Here is a 15,857-nt window from a genome sequence, read left to right on the forward strand (position 1 = left end):
GGGGGCTCAGGGCTGGGGTTCAGGAAGGGGCTCAGGGCTGGGGTTCAGGAGGGGGGTTGGGGTGCAGGCTCCGGGATGGAGTTTGGGTGTGGGGAGGGGGCTCAGGGCTGGGGCGCTGGCTCTGGGAAGGAGTTTGGGTGTGGCAGGGGGCTCAGGGCTGGGGGCTCAGGAGGAGCTTTAGGTGTGGGAGGGGGCTCAGGGCTGGGGTTCAGGAGGGGGTTGGGGCGCTGGCTCTGGGAAGGAGTTTGGGTGTGGGAGGGGGCTCGGGTGTGGGAGGGGGCTCAGGGCTGGGGGCTCAGGAGGGGGTTTGGGTGTGGGAGGGGGCTCAGGGCTGGGGTCTCAGGAGGGGGTTTGGGTGTGGGAGGGGGCTCAGGGCTGGAGTTCAGGAGGGGGTTTGGGTGTGGGAGGGGGCTCAGGGCTAGGGGCTGAGGAGGGGGTTTGGGTGTGGGAGGGGGCTCAGGGCTGGGGTCTCAGGAGGGGGTTTGGGTGTGGGAGGGGGCTCAGGACTGGGGTTCAGGAGGGGGTTTGGGTGTGGGAGGGGTCTCAGGGCTGGGGGCTGAGGAGGGGGTTTGAGTGTGGGAGGGGGCTCAGGGCTGGTGTGCAGGAGGGGGTTTGGGTGTTGGAGGGGGCTCAGGGCTGGGGGCTCAGGAGGGGGTTTGGGTGTTGGAGGGGGCTCAGGGCTGGGGGCTCAGGAGGGGGTTTGGGTGTTGGAGGGGGCTCAGGGCTGGGGGCTCAGGTGGGGGTTTGGGTGTTGGAGGGGGCTCAGGGCTGGGGGCTCGGGTGTGGGAGGGGGCTCAGGGCTGGGGGCTCAGGAGGGGGTTTAGGTGTGGGAGGGGGCTCAGGGCTGGGGTTCAGGAGGGGGTTTGGGGTGCAGGCTCTGGGAAGGAGTTTGGGTGTGGGAGGGGGCTCAGGGCTAGGGGCTCAGGAGGGGGTTTGGGTGTGGGAGGGGGCTCAGGGCTGGGGTTCAGGAGGGGGTTTGGGTGTGGGAGGGGACTCAGTCCTGGGGTTCAGGAGGAGGTTTGGGTGTGGGAGGGGGCTCAGGCCTGGGGTTCAGGAGGGGGTTTGGGTGTGGGAGGGGGCTCAGGGCTTGGGGCTCAGGAGGGGGTTTGGGTGTGGGAGGGGGCTCAGGGCTGGGGTCTCAGGAGGGGGTTTGGGTGTGGGAGGGGGCTCAGGGCTAGGGGCTCAGGAGGGGGTTTGGGTGTGGGAGGGGGCTCAGTCCTGGGGTTCAGGAGGGGGTTTGGGTGTGGGAGGGGGCTCAGGGCTGGGGTTCAGGAGGGGGTTTGGGTGTGGGAGGGGGATCAGGGCTGGGGGCTCAGGAGGGGGTTTGGGTGTGGGAGGGGGCTCAGGGCTGGGGTTCAGGAGGGGGTTTGGGTGTGGGAGGGGGCTCAGTCCTGGGGTTCAGGAGGGGGTTTAGGTGTGGGAGGGGGCTCAGGGCTGGGGTTCAGGAGGGGTTTTGGGTGTGGGAGGGGGCTCAGTCCTGGGGTTCAGGAGGGGTTTTGGGTGTGGGAGAGGACTCAGTCCTGGGGTTCAGGAGGGGGTTTAGGTGTGGTAGGGGGCTCAGGGCTGGGGGCTCAGGAGAGGGTTTGGGGTGCAGGATCCGGGAAGGAGTTTGGGTGTGGGAGGGGGCTCAGGGCTGGGGTTCAGGAGGGGGTTTAGGTGTGGGAGGGGGCTCAGGGCTGGGGTGCAGGAGGGGGGTTGGGGTGCAGGCTCCCGCCAGGCAGCCCTTACCTCAGGCAGCCCCCGGTTGGTGGCCCCGTGGGGCTAATCCAGGCTCCCTCCCTGCCCTGGCTCTGCACCACTCCCGGAAACGGCCATTTCCAGCCCCTTGACAGATGGGCCAGGGGGTCTCCATGCGCTGCCCCTGCCCACAGGCACTGCCCCTGCAGCTCCCATTGGTTACAGTTCCCAGCCAATGGGAGCTGTGGAGCCGGCGCTGGGGGTGGGGGCAGCGCATGGAGACCCCTGCCTTCCCCAGGAGCCGTGGGGGCTGGGGTAGGCAAGGAGCCTGGTTTAGCCTCACTGCGCAGCGGACTGGACTTTTGCCGGCCCAGAGCCGCCACGGCCCCTTTTCTGTTCAGCATTTTGGTCAAAAACCGGCCCCCTGGCAACCCTGGGCTCAGGGTGTCTGTGGGTTCGGCCCAGGGCCCCGCCCCAGCACTGTGGGCGGGGGGGGGGTGCAAGGCCCCGGAGTGTGTGGGGTGGGGTGTCAGGGGGCCTGGCCCCAGCTTGGGGGGTGACAGAGAGTGGGTGAGGGGCAGCCCAAGGCCCAGCCCGAGCTCATTGTGTGTGTGTGTGGGGGGGGCAGCCCTAGCTTGGGCTGTGTGTGTCAGGGGGAGGGGGCCCGGCCCTGGCTTGTGGGGGGCAGCCCAGGGCCTGGCCCCATCTCGGTCGGTGTGGGAGGGCAATGGAGACCCCAGCCCCAGGTCCATGTGCAGGGGTGGGGGTGGGTGCGGGACCCACCCACACTTGTCACCTCAGAGCCTCTGTAATTGGAAGTTGAGCTGGGGGCGCACCTGCAATTCCCCCCCCCCCATATCATGGGCTTCCCCCACAGCTCTCTCCAGCAGGGCCCCCCCCGCCCCATGGAAGCTCACAGCCAGGTCTCTGTTTAAATAGTTTCCTCTTTATTGTAGGATTGAGGGTGGTGTCGCCCCTTCCCCCCCCGCAGGGGTGGGGCCAACAGCTCAGTTGTGGGGTGCACGCCTGGAGTGTGATCTGTCAGAACGGGGAGCGGGAGCGGAGACACACACACACACACGACAGCACGGCAAGGGGGGCCCGGACTCCTGGCTTCTTCATGCTCTTCTGCAGGCCGGAAGCCGGCTCCGCAGGGTGGGGGCAGGCGGCGGGGGGCGGGGGGCACCCCACGTTTAGTAGGCGTGGTTGGAGACGAAGAGAGACTCACTGGCAGCGGCTCCGCTCTGGCCACTTGGGGTGTATTTCCCCTGGCAGGCAAGGCTGTTAGCCTGGAGGAGCAGGGAAGAGATCAGTACCCCGCGCCCTGCCCCCCGTGCTGGATCCAGCCCCCCATTCCCTGCCCCCCAACCCCCTGCCCCCGTGCTGGATCCAGCCCCCCATTCCCTGCCCCCCAACCCCCTGCCCCTGTGCCAGCCAGCCCCCCATTCCCTGCCCCCCGTGCTGGATCCAGCCCCCCATTCACTGCCCCCCGTGCTGAATCCAGCCCCCCATTTCGAGCCCCCCAACCCCCTGCCCCTGTGCCAGCCAGCCCCCCATTCCCTGCCCCCATGCTGGATCCAGCCCCCCATTCCCTGCCCCCCAACCCCCTGCCCCTGTGCCAGCCAGCCCCCCATTCCCTGCCCCCCGTGCTGGATCCAGCCCCCCATTCCCTGCCCCCCAACCCCCTGCCCCTGTGCCAGCCAGCCCCCCATTCCCTGCCCCCCCGTGCTGGATCCAGCCCCCCATTCCCTGCCCCCCGTGCTGGATCCAGCCTCCCATTTTCAGCCCCCCAACCCCCTGCCCCTGTGCCAGCCAGCCCCCCATTCCCTGCCCCCCGTGCTGGATCCAGCCCCCCATTCCCTGCCCCCCAACCCCCTGCCCCTCTGCCGGCCAGCCCCCCATTCCCTGCCCCCTGTGCTGGATCCAGCCCCCCATTTCGAGCCCCCCCAACCCCCTGCCCCTGTGCCAGCCAGCCCCCCATTCCCTGCCCCCCATGCTGGATCCAGCCCCCCATTTTGAGCCCCCCGTGCTGGATCCAGCCCCCCATTTTGAGCCCCCCAACCCCCTGCCCCTGTGCCAGCCAGCCCCCCATTCCCTGCCCCCCGTGCTGGATCCAGCCCCCCATTCCCTGCCCCCCAACCCCCTGCCCCTCTGCCGGCCAGCCCCCCATTCCCTGCCCCCTGTGCTGGATCCAGCCCCCCATTCCCTGCCCCCCAACCCCCTGCCCCTCTGCCAGCCAGCCCCCCATTCCCTGACCCCCGTGCTGGATCCAGCCCCCCATTTCAAGTCCCCCAACCCCCCACCCCTGTGCCGGCCAGCCCCCCATTCCCTGCCCCCCGTGCTGGATCCAGCCCCCCATTCACTGCCCACCATGCTGGATCCAGCACCCCTATTTCGAGCCCCCCAACCCCCTGCCCCTGTGCTGGCCAGCCCCCCATTCCCTGCCCTCCACCCCCCCGCCCTTGTGCTGGCCAGCCCCCCATTCACTGCCCCCCATGCTGGATCCAGCACCCCTATTTCGAGCCCCCCAACCCCCCACCCCTGTGCCGGCCAGCCCCCCATTCCCTGCCCCCCATGCTGGATCCAGCACCCCTATTTCGAGCCCCCCAACCCCCTGCCCCTGTGCCGGCCAACCCCCCATTCCCTGCCCCCCATGCTGGATCCAGCCCCCCATTCACTGCCCCCCGTGCTGGATCCAGCACCCCTATTTCGAGCCCCCCAACCCCCTGCCCCTGTGCCGGCCAGCCCCCCATTCACTGCCCTCCACCCCCCCGCCCTTGTGCCGGCCAGCCCCCCATTCACTGCCCCCCATGCTGGATCCAGCACCCCTATTTCGAGCCCCCCAAACCCCCACCCCTGTGCCGGCCAGCCCCCCATTCCCTGTCCCCCGTGCTGCATCCAGCGTCCCTCTTCCGATCCCCCAACCCTCTGCGCCGGCTAGCCCCCCACCCCCACGCCCCCATTCCCTGGGTCCCTCGTTCTGGGGCCAGCACCCTCCATTTCAAGCCCCTCAACCCCTATTCCCTAACCCCGCCTCCATTCCCTGAGCTCCGCACTAGGGCCAGCACCCCAATTCCCCACCCTGGGGCTGGACAGGAGCAGCGCCCCCTGGAGGGGACGGGCCCGTGCCCCACACTCCCAGCTGGGAGCAGCGCCCCCCAGGGGTGGGGTACGTACCAGGGCCCGTTTGACGTACTCCTCCTGGGCGGCCTTGGCGTTCTCCCTCTTGCCCGCCCAGGCCCTGAGGGCGGAGGCCTGCAGGGCGCGGCCGTAGGAGAACGTGAGGGCCCAGGGCTTGTGCAGGGGGCACTTGTTGATGGCGTTGAGGTTGAGCGAAGCCTCCTCCTCGCTCTGCCCGCCGGACAGGAAGGTGATGCCTGGGGGGGAGGAGGGAGTGTCAGAAGGGGGCAGATGGGCCCCCGCCCCCTGGGACCTCCTGAGCAACCTCTGGGCCGGAGGGGACCCACCGCCCCGCCCCCTGGGGCCACTGCGCCCCCTTCCGGGACCTCCTGAGCGACCTCTGGGCCGGAGGGGACCCACCGACCCCCCCCACCCCCTGGGACCTCCTGAGCAACCTCTGGCCAAAGGGGACCAACCAACCCCCCCGCCCCCTGGGACCTCCTAAGCGACCTCTGAGCCGGAGGGGACCCACCGCCTCACCCCCTGGGGCCACTGCGCCCCCCCCGGGACCTCCTGAGCAACCTCTGGGCCGGAGGGGACCCACCGCCCTCCCCGCCCCCTAGGACCTCCTGAGTGACCTCTGGGCCAGAGGGGACCCACCGCCCGCCCCGCCCCCTAGGACCTCCTGAGTGACCTCTGGGCCGGAGGGGACCCACCGACCCGCCCCCTGGGGCCACCACGCCCCCCCCACCCCCCCGGGACCTCCTGAGCGACCTCTGGGCTGGAGGGGACCCACCGCCCCCCCCACCCCCTGGGACCTCCTGAGGAACCTCTGGCCGAAGGGGACCCACCAACCCCCGCCCCCTGCCCCTTGGGACCTCCTGAGCAACCTCTGGGCCGGAGGGGACCCACCGCCCCGCCCCCTGGGTCCTCCTGAGTGACCTCTGGGCCGGAGGGGACCCACCGCCCCCTGGGACCTCCTGAGCGACCTCTGGGCTGGAGGGGACCCACCGCTGCCCCCTCGGATCTCCTGAGCGACCTCTGGCCGAAGGGGACCCACCAACCCCCCCCCCCCCGCCCCCTGGGACCTCCTGAGCAACCTCTGGGCCGGAGGGGACCCACCGCCCCGCCCCCTGGGGCCACCACGCCCCCCCCACCCCCCCGGGACCTCCTGAGCAACCTCTGGGCTGGAGGGGACCCACCGCCCCCCCACCCCCTGGGACCTCCTGAGGAACCTCTGGCCGAAGGGGACCCACCAACCCCCGCCCCCTGCCCCTTGGGACCTCCTGAGCAACCTCTGGGCCGGAGGGGACCCACCGCCCCGCCCCCTGGGTCCTCCTGAGAGACCTCTGGGCCGGAGGGGACCGACCAACCCCCCCCCCCCCGCCCCCTGGGACCTCCTGAGCGACCTCTGGCCGGAGGGGACCCACTGATCCTCCCCATCCCCTGGTACCTCCTCAGCGACTTCTGGGCTGGAGGGCACCCACTGATGCTCCCCCCAGGACCTCCTGAGCGACCTCTGGGCTGGAGGGGACCCACTGACCCCCCCCGCCCCCTGATACCTCCTGAGCGACCTCTGGCTGGAGGGGACCCACTGATCCCCCCCATTCCCTGGTACCTCCTGAGCGACCTCTGGGCTGGAGAGAACCCACTGACCCCCACCCCAGTCGCTCTGGCTGAATTTGACCCCCCCTCCCCGGGCTGGAGGGAGGTGAAACCATCCCCCACACGTCCTTTTCCTTCCCCAGGCCAAGGCTGCAGTGAGTTTGCCAGGGCTCTGGGGGTGGCCGGGGCTCACCCGCCAACTGCAGCCCCAGCTCCTAACACCCTCTTCGCCCCCCAGGCCAGCGGCCCCCAGCGCCGCCTGCCAGACCCTGCAGCATGGGGCCGGCCAGCGGCCGCGGCAGAGCAGGCGCCCCACGGAGCCCGGGTCTCCGGCCGGGGGGGGGCACTCACCGGGCACCGCGGGCGGCACGGTGCGGCGCAGCGCGGTGACGGTCGCCATGGCGATCTCCTCGGCGCTGTATTTCTTGGGGCAGGCGTGGCCGGGCGTCACCATGTTGGGTTTCAGCAGCGTCCCCTCCAGGTAGACGTGGTGGTCGCTCAGCGCCTTGTACACCGCCGCCAGCACCTGGGGGCAGGGCCAGAGATGGGGTGGGGCCAGCCATGGGAGGCTCTGCCCCTCCAACACCACCCCCCCGCCCCCCAGATTCTACCCCCACCAAACCCCCCAGCCTCACCCCCTGCCCAGCCCCGGAGCCCCTCTCACCTTCTCGGTGACGTACTGGCAGCGCTTCAGGTCATGGTCCCCATCGGGCAGGATTTCCGGCTCCACAATGGGCACGATCCCGTTCTGGGGGGGCAGGCACAGGAGGTGGGGTCAGAGACCCCCAGACACAGCAACTCAGCACCCCCGTCTGGTGGCCACATGGGGAACTGCAGCTGCATGTGCTCAGTGTCCGTCCCCCCGAGTGGGGAGACGGGACCTGCAGCACCCGCCCCGGGGCGCCTACCTGCTGGCAGATGCTGGCGTAGCGCGCCAGGACGTTGGCGTTCTCCAGGATGGCCAGGTGGGAGGGAGTGTGCTCGGAGATCTTCAGCACGCAGCGCCACTTGGCGAAGTCAGCCCCATCCTTCTTGTACTGGGCACAGCGCTCGGACAGGCCGTCCAGCCCTGGGGGAGGGACAGAGCATGAGCCCGGGGGCTAGTGTCCGGGCCCGGGCCCGGGCCCCGCGGGGGCTGGCTGCCATTGGACACAGCCCACGTCACTCACCCTGGGTGGTGGTCTCTCCGTTTGTCCCAGCCAGGGGCACGACACCTTTGTCCACCTGCAGGGCAGAGGGGTGGGTCCATTCAGTCACCGGCTCCCTCCAAGAGGCCCCCCAATCCCTCCGAACAACCCCCTTCCAGACCACCGGCCCAGACATTCTGGTGGGGGCCTCTGGGCTTTGGGGGGTAACAAGATTGGTCCAAGAACCCCCCCGCCCCATCAGCCCAGATACCTCCAACCCATCCCCCTCCCTCCCCAGCAGCATCAGACACCACCTCCCATTCTCCCAGCCTCCTCCCTGGCCAGCCCCCATGTCCTCCCTCCGTCCCATACAATCATCCCAACCGACTCCGCCCCACACCTCCCTGTCACTCAGCCTCTCCCCTGCAGTCCCCTCTGCCCTGTCCCCGAGACTCCTCGGCCAACACACCGCGGCAACCCCCCCACCTCAGCAGCCCCCTCCCTGCCCGCTCTCACCTTGATGCCCACCACACCGCCCTTGTCCTTGATGACCTTGGTGAAGGGGTGGCCGTCGTCGGCCTTCTGGTACATGGTCTCATGGAAGAGGATGACGCCCCCGATGCAGGGATTGACCCGCTGGTCGGCCGTGAACAGCAGCTGGCGATAGAAGCGCCGGTTCTCCTCGGTGTTCTCCGCGCCGATGGAGCTCAGCCGCTTAGCGATGCTGCCTGGGGGCCGGGGGTGTCAGCTGGGGCCTGTCCATCCTGAGCTCTAACTCCCCCCTGCCAGCTCTGCTGGTGCCCCCCACTCCCGACCCGCAGCCCCTCTTAGCCCAGCCCTGCCGGTGCCCCCCACTCCCGACCCGCAGCCCCTCTTAGCCCAGCCCTGCCGGTGCCCCCCACTCCCGACCCGCAGCCCCTCTTAGCCCAGCCCTGCCGATGTCCCGCACTCCCGACCCGCAGCCCCTCTTAGCCCAGCCCTGCCGATGCCCCCCACTCCCGACCCGCAGCCCCTCTTAGCCCAGCCCTGCCGATGCCCCCCACTCCCGACCCGCAGCCCCTCTTAGCCCAGCCCTGCCGATGCCCCCCACTCCCGACCCGCAGCCCCTCTTAGCCCAGCCCTGCCGATGCCCCCCACTCCCGACCCGCAGCCCCTCTTAGCCCAGCCCTGCCGATGCCCCCCACTCCCGACCCGCAGCCCCTCTTAGCCCAGCCCTGCCGATGCCCCCCACTCCTGACCCGCAGCCCCCTTACCGGTGGACTCATCGGCGGCGAGGATGCCCTTGCCAGGGGCCACGATGCGGTGGGCAATGTCCGAAAGCTCTTTCTTCTGCTCGGGGGTGAGGGCCGGGTACTGGTGAGGCATCGTGAGTGACTGCGGGGAGAGACGGGCCGCGAAGGGTTAACCCCGCCCAGACAGACGGACGTGCCTGCCTGGGGCTCCGGCATGGCAGCCCTGCCACGCTGGGGGAGAAATGGGACCCAGGCGTCCGAATAGGGCTCCCCCCATGCTCCCAACCCCTGGGGGAGGGCCCCAGGCCCTGCAGAGTTCACAGCCTCCAGGGAGCAGTGGGACCCAGGCGCCCCGGGAAGGGTCCCCCCCGCCTGGGGGGGGGGACCCGGGTCAGCAGCCCGAGGCACTGCTGGCTCCTAGGGGGCGCCCCCGCCCGCATTCCAGAGATGCCGCAAATAACCTTGCGGCTCTGACCTTGGGGGGGGCATCGCCCAGGGCCCAGAACCCTGCAGCGGGGGAGGGGGCGGAGAGCAGGGAGAACGATGGGGAACCTCGCGGGGTGCCGGGGGGATCCAGGCCCCCCCCTTTCCAGCTCAGCCAGAGGAAGCAGCATGGAAATGAAGGGGTGCAGCTGGCTCTGGGGGGAGGCGCTTCAGGCCCCAGGGCGAGGGTTGTTCCGCTCGTGAGACCCAGGGTCCCCTTCTTCACCCAGGGGGGTTCAGCCCCCCCAGGGGAATCGCATCCCCGATACCTGCCCCCCCGGCGGCTCCCAGCCCCGCTCACCTCTCGCGGCGCGGGCAGGGTGTGACTGGGGGCGGCTCCGAACTGGAACGTCACAGACCCCCGGGCGGAAACAGGGAAGGGGCGGGGCCAAGAGCTTAAAGGGCCACAGCTTCCTAAACACGGGGTGCGGGGGTCAGGAGACACCCTCGGCTCCCCTCAACTGCCCCCTTCCCCTGCCCCCGCACCCCATGTCCCCTCCCCCTCTCCCCCCTGCCCCAGCTCCCCTTCCCCAAGCATCCTCTCTGCCCCCCCCTTCTGAAATCCCCATTGACTCACCCCGGGCGGGGTGTGTGTGTGTCTGGGGAAATTTCCCCCAGGGAAAAATGCTGATTCACCCCCCACCCATCCTGCCCCGCCCGGGGAAAGGGGAGGGGCAGGGTGGGAGGATGCAGTGCATTCTGGGAGGGAGGCAGGGCCTATAGGGGAACAGTGCATTTGTGGGGGCTTGGAGGGGCTAACGGGGTCCGTGGGACTGAGGCAGATTTCGGGGTGTGGAAGCCAAAGCACAGTCCCTGCAGCGGCTGGAACCAGCCCCCCGAATCCCTACTACCAATGCCCCCAATTCCCTCCTTCCCACAGACACCCCCAGCCACTCCTCCAAATTCCCCCTCAAAATCTCTGCCCCAGCTGGGGTGTGGGGTTTTCGGCACGCCCATCCGGTCTGGGGCTTACACAGGAGGCTCTGAGAGGGGATCACTGGGTACCCTCCTCCCTGCCATGCATGCTCCTCCCCTGCATCTACCCCCACCATTTCTGCTTCCAGCTCTGACCTTTCTCCAGACACCAGATCCCCTCCTGCCCCCCCTCCGCCGCTCACATGTCCCCTCTGAAGGGCAAGGAGCTATTTTTGGGTCCCTCGATGGGGGGGGGGGGGGAGTTAACCCTTCTGGTGCCAGGATGCTGCCTGGCTGTGGGGTCAGTAGTATGAGCTGGGACCTGCCTAAGGCTTGAAACCCGAGGGCCAGGGGGGCTCCCCATGCTCAGCTGGGCAGTGCCAGGTCTGGGCAAAATCTGGAGGCTTGTGCAGGGAGCGGCCGGTGTCAATCTCCACGGGCAAAGCAGCAGCCCCCTCGTGCCAAGCTCACCCTGGGTGCGGGGAGCCCCAGCGAGGGAGGACCCCTGGGCAGCTCTCCCAGGCCAGGAACCCACAACTGCAGCTGCAGGCCGGGGGGGAGAGGGAAGACAGGCCCTGATGTCTGGGGCACAAAGGAGCCAGTGGGGTGAGGAGAGCACAGGAATGTGTGTGTGGCGGGGGGGACAGCCCAGGCCTGGGGGTGGGGGCTCCTTGGCCAAGGCTGGGGCTCTGGGCTGGTATCAGGTGGCATCTGAGGAGGGGAGAGCGAGGCTGCAGAAATGACAGATGATCTGACCTCACTCCCGACCCACAGCCCCTGCCAGCCCAGCCCTGCCCCCCCAGCTCTGCCGGTGCCCCTCACTCTCGCCCCGCAGCCCCTGCCAGCCCAGCCCTGCCCCCCCAGCTCTGCCGGTGCCCCTCACTCTCGCCCTGCAGCCCCTGCTAGCCCAGCCCTGCCTCATCCCCTCTCTGCTGGTGCCCCTCACTCCCGACCTGCAGGCCCCTGCTCCCCACAGCCCTGCCGGTGCCCCTCACTCCCGCCCCGCAGCCCCTGCTAGCCCAGCCCTGCCTCACCCTCGCTCTGCCGGTGCCCCTCACTCCCGCCTCGCAGCCCCTGCCAGCCCAGCCCTGCCCCCCCAGCTCTGCCGGTGCCCCTCACTCCCGCCCCGCAGCCCCTGCCAGCCCAGACCCAGCCCCAGCTCTGCCAGTGCCCCTCACTCCCGACCCGCAGCCCCTGCTAGCCTAGCTCTGCCCCCCCCCACAGCCCTGCCGGTGCCCCTCACTCCCGACCCGCAGCCCCTGCCAGCCCAGCCCTGCCCCCCCAGCTCTGCCGGTGCCCCTCACTCCCGACCTGCAGCCCCTTCCAGCCAAGCCAGGGCTGGGGGAGGGGATTTCTCAGCTTCTGGTGATTATGGCATCTAAAAGGGTGTCATCAGGAGGAGGGAGAAAACTTGTTCACCTTAGCCTCCAATGATAGAACAAGAAGCAATGGGCTTAAACTGCAGCAAGGGAGATTTAGGTTGGACATTAGGAAAAAGTTCCCAACTGTCAGGGTGGTTAAACACTGGAATAGATTGCCTAGGGAAGTTGTGGAATCTCCATCTCTGGAGATATTTAAGAGTAGGTTAGATAAATGTCTATCAGGGATGGTCTAGACAGTATTTGGTCCTGCCATGGGGGCAGGGGACTGGACTCGATGACCTCTCGAGGTCCCTTCCAGTCCTAGAGTCTATGAGTCTATGGTGGAACTGCTCAGTCATCATGGGGGGTGGACGGAGCCGGGGCTCTTGTGCTGCTCAGCACGTACCAGTGGGGAAAGGGGGCTGGGTGCCCAATCTGGGCCTCCCAAATCCTTTCCCCATCACCATGGTGAGCCCCCTCCCCACACAGTTCAGGGTGGCAGCCTGCAGCTGGGAGGTGCACGGGGACCTGATGCCTGGGAGCGCCCCCCCCCCCACCTGATTCCCCTGAGAGTTCCCCCCCCTGCACATTCCACCCAGGGCGCAGCTGCAGCCTTAGAAATGTCATTCCCCCCCACGTGACCACCACCCCCGTCCCGAGTCCCTCCCTCTCCCACTATTACCCTCCTGTGCTGCTCTGCCCCGTGTCCCTTACCCCATCCCCACACCCCCAGCCTCCCTACTGCATCCCCCTCCCCCAGACACCTCCCAGTTCCCAATCACCACCAGCCCACCCCAGACACCCCCCAGTGCCCAATCACCCCCAGCCCATCCCAGATACCCCCCAGTTCCCAATCACCCCACACACACACCCCAGTGTCCAATCACCACCAGCCCACCCCAGACACCCCCCAGTGCCCAATCACCCCTCAGACATCCCCCAGTGCCCAATCACCCCCAGCACATCCCAGATACCCCCCAGTGCTCAGTCACCCCCAGCTCACCCGACACCCTCCAGTGCCCAATCACCCCCAGCCCATCCAAGTCCCTAATAACCCCCCTGACACCCCCCAGTGCCCAATCACCTGCCAAACACCCCCCAGTGCCCAATCACCCCCCAGACCACCTCAGACACCCCCCAGTGCCCAAACCCCCCCAGCCCACCTCAGACACCCCCCAGCTTCCAATCACCCCCCAATACCCCCCAGTGCCCAATCACCCCCGGCCCATCCCTGACACCCCCAAGTGCCCAATCACTCCCTGACACCCCCCAGTGCCCAATCACCCACAGCCCATCCCAGACACCCCCCAGTGCCCAATCACCCGCCAGCCCACCTCAGACACCCCCCAGCTTCCAATCACCCCCCAATACCCCCCAGTGCCCAATCACCCCCGACACCCCCCAGTGCCCAATAATCCCCCATCCTCCCAACCAGCTCCCTCCCCCAGTCCCCCATAAACTCCCCTCCCTACCCAGACCAGTCCCCCCCAGACACCCCCTTGCTCCCCATCGCTCTCACCGAAAGCAGGAGTCTGGCAGGCGTCTCTGGTGGCACACGGCAGCTCCGGGCGGTGCTGGGTGACTGGGGTGCCAAGGGACCGTGGGGCGATAACAGGCTGGGGGGCGGGGTAACCTTTTCCCTGACCCCTGGCCTTTTGCTGAGGTGGCTAAAAATACCCCAGCCTGGGAATGTGAAATGCCCGGGCACTCGTAGCTGAGTCGTGGGGGGGATCCAGCAGCCAGCATCCCCACCTCTTGCAGCCCCCCAGACACCCCACTTCCCCTGCCAACACTGATCCCCCCAACCCTGAACCCCTCAAAGCCCCCACAGCCCCCCAATGTCTGAGTCCTCTGCACCCGTCATAAACAAATAGTTATGGGTTAATGTCTCTTTTACCTGTAAAGGGTTAAGAAGCTCAGGAAACCTGGCTGACACCTGCCCAGAGGACAAGATACTTTCAAATCTTGGTGGGGGGAAGTCTTTGTTTGTGCTCTTTGTTTTGGGGGTTGTTCGCTCTTGGGACTAAGAGGGACCAGACATCAATCCAGGCTCTCCAAATCTTTCTGAACCAGTCTCTCATGTTTCAAACTTGTAAGTAACAGCCAGGCAAGGCGTGTTAGTCTGATTTTTGTTTTCTCACCTTGTAAATGTTCCTTTTTGCTGAGAGAATTTTACTTCTGTTTGCTGTAACTTTGAACCTAAGGCTAGAGGGGGTTCCTCTGGGCTATATGAATCTGAGTACCCTGTAAAGTATTTTCCATCCTGATTTTACAGAGATGATTTTTACTTTGCTTTCTTTTTAAGAACCTTATTGATTTTTCCTTGTTTTAAGATCCAAGGGGATTGGATCTGGACTCACCAGGGACTGGTGGGGGGGAAGGAGGGAGGATGGTTAATTTCTCCTTGTTTTAAGATCCAAGGGATTTGTATCTGTGTTCACCAGGGAATTGGTGAAGTCCCTCAAGGCAACCCAGGGAGGGGAAAGTTTTTGGGGGACAGAGAGTGCTCCAGACACTGGAATTCCAGATGGTGGCAGCGTTACCAGATCTAAGCTAGTAATTAAGCTTAGAAGTGTCCATGCAGGTCCCCACATCTGTACCCTAAAGTTCAGAGTGGGAAAGGAACCTTGACATGGTGGTAGAGATGGGATTTTTTAGGAACCAAAAGCCAGTAGGATTTTTCCCCCTCCTTTCTAGCTTCCTGGAAAGCAGCCTGAGGGCAGAGGTGTTAAGTTTTTTAACAAGGGTCTTTGTTAAGAGGAAGCTTCAAGCTGTGAGCAAGCAGACAGCAAAAGGAATTCACAAACTGAATTGTTTTCTTTCTTTCTACCCCTCCGGTATAGCTAGTTAGAAAGTCTCTGTTAACCAAACCAAGCAGCCCTGAGCTGAGTGCATCCCAGCTTCAGTGACCTGCAAAGGGGTGTGGCCAGCACAAGAAAGCAGGAAAATGAGTATCAGTGAAGCAACTAACAAACTAGAGCTGGCCAGGCTGGAAGCAACAGAGAAAGACAATGAACATAAGAGACGGATGGAACTAAAACAATTAGAAATAGCCAGAGAAGAGGCTGCCCATAAAAGAGCTATGGAAGTGAAACAAAAAGAGATGGAGGAGAGAGAAAAAGAGATGGAAATAAAACAAAAAGAGATGGAGATCCAGAGGGAGGCCCATAAGCAGGCCCTGGAATTAGCAAGGGCTAAGCCAGATGTACTAGCCAACCCCAACAACCCTTCTCCAGGTACTGTTTCCCATCCCAGAAAATTCCCCACCTACAAGGCAGGTGATGATACTGAGGCCTTCTTAGAAAATTTTGAAAGGACCTGCCTTGGGTACAGCATCTCTACAGACCAGTACATGATAGAGCTGAGGCCACAGCTCAGTGGACCCTTAGCAGAGGTGGCGGCTGAGATGCCTAAGGAACACATGAACAATTATAATCTTTTTCAAACCAAGGCCAGAATCAGAATGGGGCTAACACCTGAGCATGCCCATCAGTGGTTCAGAGCCCTAAGGTGGAAACCAGATGTGTCATTTACCCGACACGCCTACCACATTGGAAAGAATTGGGATGCCTGGATATCAGGAGCAAATGTTAACTCCCTGGAAGAGCTGTCCCTCCTAATGCAAATGGAGCAGTTCTTAGAGGGTGTTCCTGAGGAAATAGAAAGGTACATCCTAGATGGGAAGCCCAAAATGGTAACCAAGGCGGTGGAGATTGGAGCCCGATGGGTGGAAGTGGCAGAAAAGAAAAAAGCTACTAGCAAGGGGAGCGAATATCACAGGGGGCAAACTGAAAATAAACCCTATCACTGGGGGCAACCCAAGACCCCACCTACAACCCAAGGAAAGCGTGAGACATCCTATTGTCCCACCTCACCAGTCTCCAGCAACCCACCTCGGCCCAGTGACCAGTCAGCTGGATGATGCTTTAAATGTAATGAACTGGGACATATAAAGGCCAACTGCCCCAAGAACCCCAACCGAGTGCAGTTCATTACACCACCATCACACCAAAGATCCCCAGGCCCAGATGCCTCTCAAATACCCCCAGAGCGAAGGGAAAACTTGAGAGTGGGCAGAAAGAAGGTTATCGCGTGGAGAGACATGGGGGCACAAGTGTCAGCTATCCACCAATCCTTAGTGGACCCCAAATTCATCAACCCAGAGGCCCAAGTGACAATTTACCCATTCATGTCCAAATCTGTAGACTTGCCTACAGCTGAACTGCCTGTCCAGTACAAGGGCTGGTCAGGAATGTGGACTTTTGCAGTCTGACAATTATCCCATCCCCATGCTGCTGGGGGAAGAATTGGCCAGCCAGGTGAAGCTGGCCGAGAGG

General features: G+C 65.4%; 1 protein-coding gene and 1 long non-coding RNA gene across 2 annotated transcripts; both read right to left on the reverse strand.

Moving 5' to 3' along the window:
• Positions 1-2,827: 2,827 nt before the first annotated feature.
• ALDOA (aldolase, fructose-bisphosphate A) lies at positions 2,828-13,103 on the reverse strand. The gene is made up of 10 exons (XM_050952360.1): positions 13,038-13,103; positions 9,546-9,601; positions 8,783-8,903; positions 8,046-8,257; positions 7,572-7,626; positions 7,311-7,471; positions 7,067-7,150; positions 6,754-6,928; positions 4,855-5,054; positions 2,828-2,966 (listed from the first exon to the last, which is right to left on the reverse strand). Exons 3-10 carry the CDS (start codon positions 8,892-8,894, stop codon positions 2,871-2,873), a joined length of 1,095 nt encoding a protein of 364 aa, XP_050808317.1. The 5' UTR covers positions 8,895-8,903; positions 9,546-9,601; positions 13,038-13,103; the 3' UTR covers positions 2,828-2,870.
• On the reverse strand, positions 5,063-6,587 carry LOC127050875 (uncharacterized). The gene is made up of 4 exons (XR_007774340.1): positions 6,360-6,587; positions 6,195-6,302; positions 5,196-5,295; positions 5,063-5,122 (listed from the first exon to the last, which is right to left on the reverse strand). It is a non-coding gene; the product is annotated as an uncharacterized LOC127050875 (long non-coding RNA).
• Positions 13,104-15,857: the final 2,754 nt, after the last annotated feature.

The sequence above is a fragment of the Gopherus flavomarginatus genome, chromosome 5 (assembly GCF_025201925.1).
Source record: "Gopherus flavomarginatus isolate rGopFla2 chromosome 5, rGopFla2.mat.asm, whole genome shotgun sequence".
Lineage (NCBI taxonomy): Eukaryota > Metazoa > Chordata > Testudines > Testudinidae > Gopherus > Gopherus flavomarginatus.

What these genes read in the sequence shown, in the direction of transcription:
- ALDOA (XM_050952360.1), bottom strand. Translation starts at nt 8,894, where the DNA reads ATGCCTCACCAGTACCCGGCCCTCACCCCCGAGCAGAAGAAAGAGCTT. An exon ending in ACGCCAGCATCTGCCAGCAG is followed by an intron (nt 7,151 to 7,310) that starts GTAGGCGCCCCG and finishes CTGCCCCCCCAG; the next exon opens with AACGGGATCGTGCCCATTGT. An exon ending in AGTACGTCAAACGGGCCCTG is followed by an intron (nt 2,967 to 4,854) that starts GTACGTACCCCA and finishes CTGCTCCTCCAG; the next exon opens with GCTAACAGCCTTGCCTGCCA.